Genomic DNA, 15,538 nt, shown 5'->3' on the forward strand with positions numbered 1-15,538 from the left:
TTATTTCCCTGTTAAAGTTGCTCTTTAAGAATAGATGTCAAATAATAGTATGCTGGAGTAGACACTGTACTCTTCTGAAGTGAACATGGTTAAATTGTTTTTTTTTAAAACAAGAACTGTTCAGTGGCTGAGTATCTTACCTTGGAAATGTAGCATTATGGCTACTGCAGTCCTTGAGAGTTAACAAAATGAAGGGAAGAAAATAAATCTAGGGATGAGATGATCAGTGCATACATTAGTGGATATAGTAAAGCCAATAAACTACATTGAAAATAATAAATGTGATAGGAAAGACCATCCTTGACCATTTGTCTATAGAATTAACATCTGTCAGATCTGGGATTTTGACTCTGAGCTGTGATGCCCTTCTCCGTAAGCTCCCCTTTTTATGAACCATATGCCTGTCCAAAGTGCTTCTGCTGTAGAGTTCTCTGCTTGAGATGGGTCTTCTATACTGGATGCTGGCACTGTCATATGAATACATGGTGGCTCTTGGGTCACTGATACCCGTGAACACTTCTGAGCCGCTGATCTCATTTCTTAATTCCAGAGTTGTAAGAAGAATGTTTCCATGGGCATCAACCTGTGGCAAGAAAGGAATGTAGTTTAGATAATTTATCTAATTAGTTATAATTGCATCAGCATATTTTTTTCCTCTTGCAAATTTGCAAATCTCACTTGATTTTACAAATGAGGAAGCTGCTTCAGGAGCAGCGATAGCATCAGAAAGGGTAGCACATCGATACGATTAAAGAGAATAAGTATTACCTGAAGATATTGCTACTGTTCCCCATCTGCCTGATGCTAAAGATGAAATGAATTGTTTGGTGATTAAATAAATTTTATCATGAGACAGTATCTTGGTTTGGGGATTGCTTCATTCAATTATAGGGCACAGTTGCTCCCCTTACTAAAATTCTGCTAGTTTTACTTTTAAGGCTCAATCTTTGATATAAAAATGTGACATCCACTTAACAAAGGGTGTCAGGTCACCCTGGCATTGTCATGTACTTATGCTGAAAATACAATTTTTCTGTCTTTTTGTTTGCTTTACAGTTTCAGGGCTGTGTGCTCATTTCTAAAACTTACTGTTGCTATGGTTCATGACAGTGGGCTTCCTTCCCAAGAAAAATGTCCCAGGCTATGGATGTGTCTTATCAACCAACCCCAGCAGAATGCATATTAACCATCTTTTGTAGTGATAGAAATAAGTATTAATCTAGATTGTCCTGCATAGATTTAAAGTCTGGGTATTAAAATACATAGGCTGCCAATGTATGGGTAGAAGAGGCAGGTGAGCAGTCTGTAGCAAACAGTTTATTCTATGTGTGAATTACCATGAACAAACTTCAGTTTTGTTTTACAAATGTACTAAAATGTTCAATGGATGTTTAATGTGGATGCATTTCAACCTGTTTCTGAATTAGTTGTTTCAACTATATTTTCACTTATTTGATATTCATTATTTATGCTGTTATGATTGGTCACCTACAGTATATAGCATTGTTACTGCTCCCAGATTAGGTGAACGGAAATTTACAAACAGAGTGAGCAGTTCTGGAACAAATAACAAATACTACAGCCGTATATGCATCTCAGAAGCCTTGTTCATGTTGGTAACATAGTCCTTTGCAAGCCACCTCCCAACCTGGCTGTGAATGAAAAGCAAACAAAAAGGAGTGCAGCTGGGCCAAATTGAATAGTTGATTTTATATTCACTAAAATAGTCACACATGACACCCTCCCCCGCTCTTCAACCTTCTCAAGTTTGCATGTACTCCCGGGTGGTAAAACTTCTCTTGGTGTAGGAATGCTTTTGGCCTCTCCAGGATAATGTCCTAATTTTGGAAAGTCTTAGGAATATAAATATCTAATAAATCTCCTATAATAGTTCATATTAGACAAGGATTCATTCTAGGATTGCCAACTTCGTAATATTTAAAAACCAGACACTCCAGCAGGAGTGCCAGAACCTCCCTGCGCCGCACCTTCTTCCTGAGGACAAGACCCCACTCCTGCCCCACCCTTCCCCCTCAAGGTCCTGCCCCCCGTTTGCTCCTCTTTCCCTCTCCCTCCATTGCTTACTGCTTTTCCCCTCTCCCAACTCCCTGTGTGAGTCGGGAGGGACTTGCCTGCAGGGCTGGGAGCTGCAGCTGCTCAGTGCAGGTAGGAGGCAGCCTTGGCTGAGTAGGGGCTGGCGAGGGTGATGACTCAGCCCCTCCCTGCTTCTCCCGCCTGCAGTAACCGGACTTCGGGTGTCCAGTCAGTAGATCTGACCGGATACCAGCAAGTCCCCTTTTCGACCGGACTTTTCGGTCAAAAAACGGACACCTGGCCACCCTAATTCATTCAGGAAATATATATCAGACATATGATTTTTGAAATCTCTTCTTTGTATCAAAGCTATTCTCTTCCCACTGATTGAACAGGGACCCAACCTACATTGTTTCCTTGGAACACTCAGAAACACATTTGTTCAATTCCTACAGGTCACTCCAATATTCGTAAAGATTAGGGCAGAGGCTCCCAAATTGGTCAGTGGTCTACTGGTGATCTGTGGAGCAACATCTGGTGGTCTGCAGAGAACTGGCTGGTCACTTAGGGCCTGGCCTTCAGTGGGAGTCTTATAACTGACTCCAGTAGGTAATGGGATTAGGTCCACAGTGTTGGATTTGCTTGTTTCCAGTCATTAAAAGATGACAACAAAATACATTAAATATATCCTTAATATTATTTTTCCATGATAGCAATTGCTGTAGTTGCTACAGATATGTCATGTAGTTGTGAATCAGTGCACAGTCTTTGGAGTAATAAATAGCAAGGAAAGGTATCCCCAAGAAAATCTTTTTTTTTTTTTTTTAAAGGTTTGGGCCTCACAATGGAAAGGTCAGCGAACCTCTGTATTAGGAACTTCAAACAACTCTTATGAAATACCAGTTGCACAAAGAGGCTATCAATCAGTTCTTGCATTGTTTCTAAGTAATGGATGCTGTTCTTACAGTTTTTCTTTTAGATCCTCCTCCTAGACTTTTCTAACATGTTAAAATATAATTTTAAAGTTTACATTCAATAGCTGATCCTGTTGCATGTAGCCATAGATTATGATTTTATCACTATTTGAAGAATATTGCCAGAGTGAAACTCTTTTCCAGTGTCCTGCTAAGTTATTTGTTCATGCTGTAATCACCTCAAGGCAAGACTGTCATGATTTTTTCCCCTAGCTGGAGTGAAGTATTTGATAAATCCACAGGAGTGCAATTGTGGCTGAATGGCTACTTTCTAGCTTTAAATTATTAAGGCACGTCATCCCCCATTCATCGTCGTCGTCTTCTTCTGCATTGACTTCCCATCATGTTTCATAGTCATCTTAAAATTGACTTTTAAAAGACTCAAGGACTCGAGATCCTCATGTAATAGAAGTTTAGGGACCTCGAGAGCTCCCTGTACTGAGGCAGGACCAAGTAAACCTAGACCATCCCTGACAGGTGTTTTTTCAACCCATTCTTAAACACCTCCAGTGGGAGGATTCCACAACCTTCCCTGGTAGCCTATTCCGGTATTTAAGTACCCAGTATAGTTAGACCATAGATATCTAACCTAAATCTCCCTTGTTGCAGATTAAGCCCATTACTACTTGTCCTACCCAACTTTAAGCCATAAAGTTGCCATAAAGAATTGGAAGTTTTGGATTCTGTTTTTCATCATGGAATTTCTTGAAGGAGGAAAGAGATGCAAATATCAGAGAAGGAAGAATCCACCTAAAGTGAAAAATGGTTATGTCTGGCCTTAAGGAAATGTCATCCAGAAATTACTTATTTCAAGAAATCCATTATAAATATAAAAGAGTAAAAAAAATTAGGGTATGGATGGCTCAGGCAAGAATTCTATGCATTTAGTAGTTTAAAAAAGTGATTTTTAAACTATTACAATTAGGAGCCAATTTTGGAGCTGTGAAGAGAGACCATATAGTAATGATATGGGGGAGAGGGAAAAGGTGATATTCTACTAGTACACAATGCTGTTAGCTTGTCTCACTTAATTAAGTATTTTAAACATCTTTTCAAAGGAGGTATCTAATTTTCTTTGTATAGTTTTTTTTCCAACTGAGAAGTTATATTTTTGCCTGGTCTTCAAAAACCAATAAGAGGCTCTAGTTGCCATTAACAGTTATTTATCAACATAAATAAAGATGAAACCCAGCAGTAATCTCCATGATATTCTTTAAAGAAGAAATGATGAGAAAAATGCCATTTCTACCCTAACAATTACTCCTGTAACTACTTCTCCTGAGAATCCTCCATAGAAATGATGGGCTTTGCCCTGAAGGGCAACATGTTCTGGCTGTATCAGACCAAGTTAAGGAGTGAACTGCAAGTTCAGAAAATGATCTGCCACTAGCTCCCTCTGTTTTTACTAGAGGAGCCTTCTGCTTCAGAGTCACCACTAACTGCAGTAGTATGACATGGAGAGTGAAGCAGTCTCTCAGACAGGTTCTAGGACATGTAGGGCTTCATTCCTGTAAGGCAAAACCAACACTTAAACTCCACCCAGAAATCCACAAAAAGCTAGTCCAGATCATGAAGCATGAGTGGTATCTGGCTGCAGGCATATCACCTGCTTAACAACCAGGCTGTCTCAGCCTACTCCTACTCCAACTTCAGCTTCTGAATGGGTTTCAGAAATAGGCCCTAGTTGAGCACATTGCAGAAATCTAGTCTTCAGGTGACACAGTAGCAAGGTATATTTGAAATATTATAAGTTGTAACTTCCTGGTCAGATGCAAATGATGAAAGGCTGACTTAGTTGCTGATCATCCAACCATAAGTGGAAATTTAATCAGAATCCCAAGTTGTGAAGACAAGTGATAAGTGGTGGATAACCACCCTCAATAAAAGAGGAAGGTACAACCTTTACCATATCTTTCACTAGCCCTCCGTCACTTCTGTTTTATCTGGATTGAACATGTTTGTCATCCATGTCCCAGTCTCAACCAGACACTGAGGAAAGCGATCTGCATCATTTGAATGAGAAAAGATACAGCTGAGTGTCATCTGCAAACTGATGACACTAAAACCTATGCAAGGTACTTTCAATCAAAAAGGAAGATAAAGCCCCTGTCCCAAGGAGCTAATAGTCTGACTGAGAACTAGACACAAGAAACCTTTGGAGTGAGGAAAAATATGAATGTATATTAAACCGGGAAATAAAGCCACGGGGCATATATCTCATGGCTGTTTGTTACTGTATAATCCTATGTATAAATTAAGGGTTTTGGAGTTGTGTAATATAGAATCAGTTGCAACAGTAGTGTAAGCATCATTAAGTTACTCTATTATAGCTTCTTCTTATAAAGACAAATAACTTGTAAGTGCTTACAATTTAAATTGATTCATACGGGTGCTTCCTTGTAAACTAATATACGCTCACAGTTTATTGCAAGCCAAGTGCCATATGAATTGATGCTTTAATTTAAGTGTTATGATCCTGTTACATTTTTAAATGAGTTTTTAAGTCATTTTAAGCTCGCTGATTTGAATAAATCAGCAAAACAATTCACCATTTTAGAATTATAGGTTTACAATTCATAGCAAAGTGTTTATGATGATCTCTAAGAAAAATATCCAAAAGAGAAGCAAACAAGTTCATATATATATATAAAAATCTTTGATCAAATGATATGGAACTAGGTCATCAGAGGATTTGACCCCTGTGTCTTTAATAGTCATTTCAGGGTGTACTAAACTTCAGATCAAAATACCGTTTAAAAAAAAAATCAAAAGTATAGCAGACGTTTAATTACTGAGGTATAACAAGAATCTTGAAAAAATAGGCAACCGCCAAAAGAAATCTCCAAAAGAGGCGTGTTTGAAGAACTGTCATCCCTGACTATAGAGAGACCAGATTGGTAGGTGAGGCAATCTTTTATTTAAAAGTATCTTAGCTCAGACACTTTGCTTCCATCCCCAGACCTGAAGAAGAGTTCTGTATAGCTCAAAAGCTTGTACCTTCCACCAACAGAAGTTGATCCAATAAAAGATATTACCTCAACCAACTTGTGTCTCACATATCCTGGGACCAACATGGCTACAACGACACTGCAGACAATCCCTGACTACATTAATTTTAGATGGAAATATTTGTTATAAATTTCAAATTAAAACTATGTAGATTTAGTGTTTCTTTAAAAAAATATAAATCTTACCACCACCAAGACCTAACACAGGACAACACTTGGTTGTGCCTGGGGTAATGTGCTGTCCCAAGAGCAGCCTAGGAAGCAGATTCTGACTTGGTCACAATCTGCCTTTCAATTTTGGAGAACACATCCCAGCCCTATACCTAGTGCAGACTACATCCCCTGGTGCACAGGCACATTTGTGCTAGCCAGAATACTAGAGGTTGCGGGGATGCAACCAACGCTCTGCCCACTCCGTGTTTCTGCCTGCCCACTCTTCACCCACCTGCAAGAGAGAGTGAGTACACCCCACCCCCTTACTCTCCTGAATGGATATGCAGGACGTACCATGACCTGCCTCATGATGCATATTACTAGTTTGGATTAACCCCCCAATATAACCTTTCAGATATACTCCTGGTGATCTATAAATAGAATAGAATGCTATCTAGGGAGGGAAATATTGCCATTATCCTTTACAAACATTTTGACTTCAGACATGCTGAACCTTGAAAATGTTAGCCAGGATTTTAAAGTGATGCTTGCCTTGCAGAGAAGTCTCTTTTGGGGATTTCTTTAAGGCATCTCAAATTGGGACATCCAAAATCACCAGTCATGTCTGAAAATCAAGCTGTGTAGAGTGATGGATTTCTGACACTTTGCTTAGTGAAATTACATTCAATTTTGCCCTTTTAGGAATGAATGTAAACTAATAATTTCCTACAGTAAGCCAAGGATATTTGCATAAGTCCTTACATCTAGAACATACATACAGATCTGTAATTTTACTTCTGTGAGACGTCTCAATGACTTCACTGGGACTGTTCATGTGTTAGCATGTGCAGGATGGGATCCAGATGGAGCGTGATTGTTCCTATGATTAAAGGATAGGATTGATAATCAGGAGAGATGGGTCAGTCCTGGAGTTACCTTGGGTAAACTCTGTGTCTTAGTTGCACCATCTATAAAATGGGGATAATAATGCCCTATCCAGTGATAATCTGAACCTAAGTTAACTTTTGCAAGACACTGTGCAAGCCTTTGATGATAGTGGCTATGGAAATATAAAGTATAGTTACACTGTTGGGCTGTTATCTGAAGATGACCTAAATGGAATATAAGGAGAATTATAAAATGTGATTGAGCTGATCTCTTGTTAATCAACTAGCCTTTCTAAAAATATATATATCAAAGTATAAATATCCTTCACATTTCAAACAAATGGATGTAGTTTACATTGAACGTTTCTTTATAGTGAAAACATCGCTTTTAGTCTCTGCTGAATTTACAATTTCTTTAGTCCGCTCTGTTTTTCACTTTAAGAAAGCTTCAGTGAAGCTGCTTGAGACCTAAATCACGATAGACCATGTATGCATGAATCTTCATTAGTGATATCCCTTGAGGGTGACTGCTCAGTAAAGATTAAAGAAACTCAAGCTAGTACATTTATCTAGAGGATGATGAATGCTGTATCATGCTTCGTGACTTTTAAGCAACACTGATAAACAGTGCAAAATAGTTTTGGCTGTAAGTAATGCACATATGCAAAATATATTGCTGATGGCTGTAAAGGGTACTCAGACATCTATAGGAACAACCCGGTATGGTTCTCTCATTGCAATTTATTGTCAAAGGACTAGCTTCAGAAACTTTCAATTTTGTCTAGAGTGAATTGAGTTAATCCATTTCATATAAATGATTGAAGGACGTAATACATTTTTCTTTGAGTTCTGAGACAAAAGTTTAGGACCAGATTTACTCATAATAATATGCAGTTAGGCACAAAAGTAGTTCACATTATAGTCAGTGTGTAAAGGTGTTGCAATCTGTCCCTACACTGCGATAAAACACCCGTGGCATGGCCACAGCTGGCCTGGGTCAGCTGACTCAGGCTTGCGGGGTTTGGGCTGCGGGGCTATAATATTGCTGTGTAGACATTTGGCTCGGGACCCTCCCCCCCATGGGGATATCAGAGCCCAGGCTCCAGTCCAAGCCCAGAGGTCTACAAAGCAATTTTATAGACCTGCAGCCCAAGTCAGCTGATCCAGGCCAGCCATGGGTCTTCTGTTCCAGTGTAGACATAGAATGGTGATGAGAATATGAGGTGAGCTTCAGAGGAAGACATCCTTTTGCAGTTTTTTTTAACAGTTATTCATCTACAAATAGAAACATACACTTTTGTGTATGGGGACCCTACAAGTGTGTTACTTCTTTGGCTGTTTTGACCCAGATATCCAAAGCTATAACTAGCTCTCCATGAAAAGACAATAAGAGGACAGGGAGATGTAAAGGATTTTAAAAATATTTTATCATCAAAAATAGAACCAAGAACAATGAGAGCTTATTTGTAATGAATAAAAAAATTTCCTTCATGTATAAAAATGTTAAAATAAAAATGGCACATTGATGTAGGACTATGGTGGTCCTGGATTCCTCCTCTGTCATGTTGTGGAAGAAAAAACACCATGTGTGGAACATTACAAGGTCATTATCTGCATCCAGTTTGTCTTCCAGGTGCTGGTTCAATTTCATAATCAGTTCATTGCATGTCTGTCAGCATATCTAATAGCATAGTATCTGCTGAAGGAAGAAGCTCATCCTCCTTACCCAGGACACATCTCAGGTAGAAATAAGTAGCACTATTAACCTGGAGAAAAGGAGAAGAAGAACTGTTACGTGTACATCATAGTTGTTTACAGTGGTAACTATTATGGATATATGACATGGGTCAATATGGTAGAGGAAGCCCCATCTTGTGATTTTTACATACTTACTGCTGCTCTTCTCTCACCCTCTGAAAGCAGCTTCCTGTATTTTGGTACTGACCATTAGAGCACCGCTGAAATATGAAAGATATGAGGAAATTCTGTAGAATAGAGATCAGATGATGTACTCTAGCTCCACCAGTCCCATTAGCTTCCAACTTGCAGCTCTGATCATGTATTCTTCCTATGTAAAACTGAAAGATAAAGCCCACCTTAGAACATCAATATTTTCCATACTGCAAGCCAAAAGGATACCTATGAGGACCATGCATGCAGTATGTCTACAGTCACCAATGCAACAACAAAATCATTAATTGACAGAACTCTTTAACAATTAATTTAAATGCCTGTTTGTCACAGGCATATGTTGAGTGTGTGCAAAAGGCAATTCAGTTAAGCAATTGTCTGATACAGACGTTCTTAATTTCTGTAATATTTCTGCCAGCTTACAATCAAAGTGAAAGTTTTAAACTGGCTTTGGTAAACCTCAGCAAGATGTAACCTGTGTCTCCAAATCTGTAGAAAAAATGTAACTTACCTCCATTCCATGGACCACCTACAGAGTCATCTGTTCATGTACCAGGGTCCACACAGCCAGGGCTGACGCTGGAGAAGAGGTGCTTCTCTATTTTCTTCATGGATCCTTACTGTCCACCTTCCACGTGGATCAGAATAGGTTTGGGGTGTATGAGCAGAGGTGTGAGTATTTGAAACTGGCCTCTGTTAACTTGTTTTTCCCCCATCTCATCTGAAAGCAGCATAGGTATGGACAGCATCTCCAGCAAACAATTCATAAAGGGATGGCTTATGCCCTTAACAGTGTAGGGGTAACACTTTGTGGAGTACCTGTAGGGTGTCAGGGTCTTGAACTCTATTTCCATGTAGCATAATAGGTCACTCTGTATGGTTTTGGACAACAGATGAATGTAGGTAAGTATTTTTATCTGGCCATGTAGTACAATGAGGATGATGAGTTCATTGGCACTGAGAGCAATGTGGCACCATGTTTTAGTTGAAGACAGGCACCATAGTTTAGTTGCAGTAACTCCCTCATTATATATTAAGTTCTTTGGAAAAAAATTGTTAATGCTTTCATTTACGGATGCCTTGCCCTATTAGAAATAAAAATATATGAAATATTAGCTTGAATCAATTACCTGGACTTTATTCATCTCCGGTTTGCCCTTCTCATCAGTATCCTTCTCAGCTGCCTTTTTTCGACGGTGAGGGCCTTTCCCAAAGAATATGTAGTTTACAAAGGCATATTCCAGCAAGGCCAGAAATACAAACACAAAGCATCCCATTAGGTAAATATCTATTGCCTTTACATAGGGAATCTTTGGTAGTGTCTCCCTGAGATGAGTGCTGATTGTGGTCATGGTCAGCACAGTTGTGATTCCTGTGAAGTTTAAAAAAAAATGTTGGTAAGGCAACTCTGATACGTTGTTCGTCACTTTGAAGGCATAAAAGCTGCATCATTGCTCAAACACATTGCCATTGAGTTTATGACATAGTTGGCTTAATTATTTCATCAGAGATTCCTAACCATTAAGGGAATGCATTTGTCATCTAGCAAAAAAATATAAGACAGTATGTCCTATGTAACATGCTAGGTTTATGTACATAAACTGGTAGTGAAGGGAACCAGTGAGGTGGAAAGTGGAAAATTTGAAACAGCAGGTGCCTTCTTTAAGTGACATATTAAATTGCAAGCTCTGCAGGCATTTGAGGCCAACCCCTTTGCCTTTTCCATAGCAGGAGGGACAATCAGTTACCTGAACACTCTATTCTTCTCCAGTTGCCTGTCTCATTAGTAGCCTACCCTGCTTATTTTTTTTAAAATACACTTAAGGACACTTTCCAAAGAATATGTGGTTTACAAAGGCACATTCCAGTGCTGGCTGATTTAGTCACTACAGAATAGGGATGTTATGGAGAAGACACTTGGTCTTGTCAGGTGAGGGAACGCTGCTAACTTGATTCTTAAAGTAGCCATTCTCCCTGATCCCTATATGGAATTAAATTTACCAGTGTTCTTGGAGTCAGAGTAAGTATCCTAGCCAGAGGAAAGGTATTAGGAGTAATTTTGACTGAGGGTAAGAGCGTTGAGGGGATAAATGGAGGCTCCAGAACAGAATGGTGGGCATTAATGTAGGGAAGTTGGTGGTGCCATCATAATAGCCCTCTTCACTAATTTTCAAAGGGATTACTTAATTCTATGAGGTGAAACTTTTCCAGCTCATGGCTTTGTAATCTATTAACCACAATGTGATTAATTTTTGATGTTGGTCTCTGAGAATGAAACCATTTTCTATTCTGTTATAATCACAGGCCATTAATATATCTAATGAATAGCTCTAGACTCATTCAGTCATAAGGAGCTCCAATTAAATGAGACTGGGGACAACATGATTTACTGCAGTTAGCCTTTGAAAAGATTATAGGCTTAAACCACAGACAGTCCTTATAAACGATGCTAACAGGCTGAGGCCCTCCTTTCAGATTGCTCAGGTAAAATTGTAGCAGGTAGCATGGTATCACAATATGAACTGGCATGTGGGTGAAACATGGGGTCAAGTTTTCAGTTACTGTAAATCAACATAGTCCCATTGACTATGGGGCCATGCTGAGTTACACAACTCGGTACTCAAGCCACTTTAATAGCTTTGAAAATAAATTACCTAGGGCAACTCTTGCAGCAGAGGCATCATAGTTGATCCAAAAAGATACCCACGATAGAATTGTGATCAACGTGGAAGGCATGTAGGTTTGCAAAATGAAGTAACCAATATTTCGTTTAAGCCGAAAACTAAGTGATAATCGAGGATATGCCCCTGAAAGAAGGATGAAAGTGACGTTATGAAAACTTCAGCCATTGATACTTCTGTGTCAGGTGCACTTTTTGAGATCATCAGTGCTTACCTGTTGTAAATTCCACTTTTTTTGATACCATCTTGTAATCAACAATTGAGAACTGTGGGAGCTCAATATTATTAACTCCTGTTACTGCAGATTCCCCTCCATTCCAGTAAAACTCAATATCATCAGTGGTATATCCATCTAAAACAAAGAAACACAATTTGACTATTGTTTGTTTGGGTTTTTTTTGGTCAGTTGGTTTTCCAAGCCACACTTTTTAATGAGGAAGGAGCCATCTATTTATTCTGGGTTTGGAATGCTTGTTTTTAAAAATGTAGCTACTTGAATCATGAATTCAATGTGCTGTTACATGAATTCCAAGTTACACACAAGTCATTGTTTTCTTTTTAGTAAGAGGCAATATCTAAGAGAATGGATATGCAGAAGATTATAAATAAAAATACAGAAATAAGATGAAAAATTATAGGAGAAGCTGATAGTACTGCTTGTAATCAAGGTTGCCAAACACTTCCCACTATACCCTGTTTTCAGTACTTACAATTTTGCCAAACTTTAATTGTTCAGGTTAACATTTTGTATGCTGGATGTTTGCCTCGGGCAAAAATTTTTTGGAGAGCTTCATCAAAAATGGTTCAGCCACTTCCGAGAATAGTTTGGGAAATAGTTTAGTCCCCTTGTGCATTATAATGTAGTCTTTACATGATCACATACTATATTTAACATAGGATCCTTGCCTCATTTAAGGCACCGGATGAACCTGCTCTGGGAATGAATCAGGGTTGTGCAGTGAAGGAGGCTGTCTGTAGGACTCCTGCCTTTGTTGCGGAAGTTGGAAGGTGTGTGGTGAATGAGGCTGGGGATTACAGGAGGCAAGAAAGGGCAGCCACATGGTTAAGGCAGAGGAATGTGGGAGAATCCCTGCCTCTGGCACAGGGGTTTTGTGTGATGCTAGTCAAGTCCCTTAAAGCAAATTTTTCACAGGTGACCACTAACTGTGTCCTTATTTTTTTGAGTGCCCAACTTGAAACATCTTGTCTGATCTGTGGAAGTGCTGAGCTCTCACATGTACAGCTGACATGAATGGGAGCTGTACTTGGAACACACAAAGTGCTATATAAGGTAAGTACTCTGAAAAAACAGGCCATAGGTGTCTTAAATTAGGATCTCACGATTAGTGGACACCTTTCTAACCTTAATCTCTGTGTCTCAGTTCCTTATCTGTAAAATGGGGATAATACCCTCCACCTTATGGGGAGTCATGAAAATTAATTGTTTGTGAAGCACTCAAATACTACAGTGATGACTGCAATAGAAAAGCCCAGGAGGAAATGAAAAGCTCTGTCTTCAGAGCAGGGTTTGAATAGTGTGCAGGTAAATAAGGCCAAGGGCTACACATTGAACAATGAGGAAGAAACAGAATATTGACCATCTGCTCATTAAATGAGCTCTGTCCATCCTATGCAGTAAATGAGGCAGGGGTCCTATGGGAAAAAAATAGTATGTGCTCATGTAACTAAAGACTACATCATAATGCACATGTGCAAAAAGGGCGGGGGCAAATAAGATTGCACAGGTACCTAGGCTCAGGGGCTGGGTGGGTCTGAGCTAGCCTAAGCCTCCACCCGTACATCAACACTACTGTTTTTAGCATGCTAGTGTGAGTCTCTCTACCTGGCCAGGGAGGCTCGCCTCCAGGTGCAGTGTAAATGTTTTCCCTGCGTGCCTGGCTGGCTACTCTGGCTGATAAGTCAGGGCAGACGTAGGGCTCCTTGTACACCCATTCCTCTGTTCTTTGCTTGCACTCTGGAGTACTGGGTAAGTAGCCTGATGGGGCCTTATGCCTCCTTACTTGCCTGCACAGCCGAGTGAGGCCTGTGAAATCTAGGCCTGTGTTTTGTTCTTTTTTTTCCTACCTGGACTCTCACTGCTCCTTTTACTCCATATCTTGTAGTTGTACTTTTTGGTTATTGGAGTCACTTTGTGCCTTCTAAGCGTCCGAGGGATTAGATCTATTTTTTTTTAAACTGAGCCCTGAGTATTTGAGGCATTTCTTCATTTCTTCTGCAAATGCTAAACTTTGAATTGTGAAACTGCAAAACAGATCTTTTGGTTTTGGTTTTACATTTATGCTGCAGGAAAGAAGCTCTCTTAGAATTTTTGCGATTATCTTGAGTAAACTGAGCTGCCCCAGAAATAGATCAGGAACCATATTGGGATTCTGTCATAGGTTCCCCATATGATCATTGGTTCCCCTTTACTCCAGAGAGAAAGTAATTTGCTACCTGGAAAAGGTAAAGATTTGGTCAGGCTTAATTTACACTGCATAAATTAAATGAAAATATGTATTTGAATTGAAATCTTTAGAGTACAGTTAATTGCACCTTTGCCAAGGTGGATACTTTAGATGGTAAAGATCTAAAACAGGGGTGGGCAAACTATGGCCCATGGGCTGGATCTGGCCTCTCAGAGCTTTGGATCCGGCCTGCAGGACTGCCCCCCATGGCGCAGCGGGCCCTGTGCCGCTCTCCAGAAGCAGCCGGCACCACGGGCCTGGGCCGGGGGGCAGAGGGCTCCGTGCATTGCTCTTGCCTCCAGGCACAGGAACAGGGAACCGCAGCCAATGAGAGCTTAGGGGGAGGTACCTGGATGTGCAGCAAGGGCAGCGCACGCAGAGCCCTCCGCCCCCCCTCCCTCAGGGGCTGCAGCGCTTCCTGGAGCGGTGTGGGGCCAGGGACAGGGCAGGCAGGCAAGGAGCCTGCTATGGCCCCGGTGCGTGCCGCTGCCACCCTGGAGCTCGAAGCCCTCCTGCTCCCTGCCCCCCAACTCCCTGCCCTAATCCCCCTGCCTGCACCGCGCACCCCTCCTGCACCCCACTCCCTGCCCTGAGCCCCCTTGTACACCCTGCACCCCAACCCCCTGCCCTGAGCCCCCTCGTTCACCCCGCACCCCTCTTCTGCCCCAATCCCTTGCCCTGAGCCCCTTCCTGCACACCGCACTCCCTCCCACACCCCGCACTCCCTCCCGCACCCCAACCCCCTGCCCTGGCCCTGCATACAATTTCCCCACCCAGATGTGGCCCTTGGCCCAAAAAGTTTGCCCACCCCAATCTAAAAACATGTTTTATGTGTGCCAGCAATATATTTCCTACATAGCAAGAAAAGTCAAAAATGTAATTTCTCTATGCCAGTGCCTTACTATAGTCAAGTCTCTCTTAAAGGCTAAATACATGGATAGGGGGGTGTAGTTTCCCTAGCAACAATAATGAAGCAGGAGCTCTCAGAGCTTGCTCTTTGACTCATGGGACTGCTTAGCAGTTGAAGTTACTGAATAAATATCTTTTGATGCAAATATTTGTGATGGATTGAACAAAGACAAATGCTAACATGGCTTAACTATTTGTGAACTACTGAATGCCACCGTTTCTAACCATCTGAATTGCTTCTAGATAGTTTAGTACCATTTTAGCGCAGATCATTGCTGTTAGATTAGATGGAACTGCTGGCTTCTGATTGCTCATGCGTACACCACTCAAGTGACCCCATAGTTAATAGGGATCTCCTGTTTTAGGCTGTCATGCAATGTGCTGAGCAGCCTTGGTTTCCACTGATTTCAAGTGGGAGTTAAGGGCGCTTGACACATTGCTTGATCAGACTCTTTGTCTGCTGGCAAAACTGGTTACAGTAAAGGTCTTGGTGGGGGAGAGACACTTTATTTTGCA

General features: G+C 40.7%; 1 protein-coding gene across 2 annotated transcripts in view; it reads right to left on the reverse strand.

The window, feature by feature from the left end:
* Positions 1–235: 235 nt before the first annotated feature.
* GABRB1 (gamma-aminobutyric acid type A receptor subunit beta1) overlaps positions 236–15,538 on the reverse strand; it is a 252,623-nt gene continuing 237,320 nt past the window's right edge. Inside the window, exons 6-9 of one of the 2 annotated variants that reach the window (XM_065404762.1) lie at positions 11,863–12,000; positions 11,622–11,774; positions 10,104–10,339; positions 236–583 (exon numbers count right to left, since the gene is read on the reverse strand). In XM_065404762.1, coding sequence (XP_065260834.1) covers positions 236–583; positions 10,104–10,339; positions 11,622–11,774; positions 11,863–12,000 — 875 coding nt within the window. Of the gene's footprint in view, positions 584–10,097; positions 10,340–11,621; positions 11,775–11,862; positions 12,001–15,538 lie in introns of both variants that reach the window. The other variant, XM_065404761.1, reaches the window with a different exon arrangement.

Source organism: Emys orbicularis, chromosome 5 (assembly GCF_028017835.1).
Source record: "Emys orbicularis isolate rEmyOrb1 chromosome 5, rEmyOrb1.hap1, whole genome shotgun sequence".
Classification (NCBI taxonomy): Eukaryota; Metazoa; Chordata; order Testudines; family Emydidae; genus Emys; species Emys orbicularis.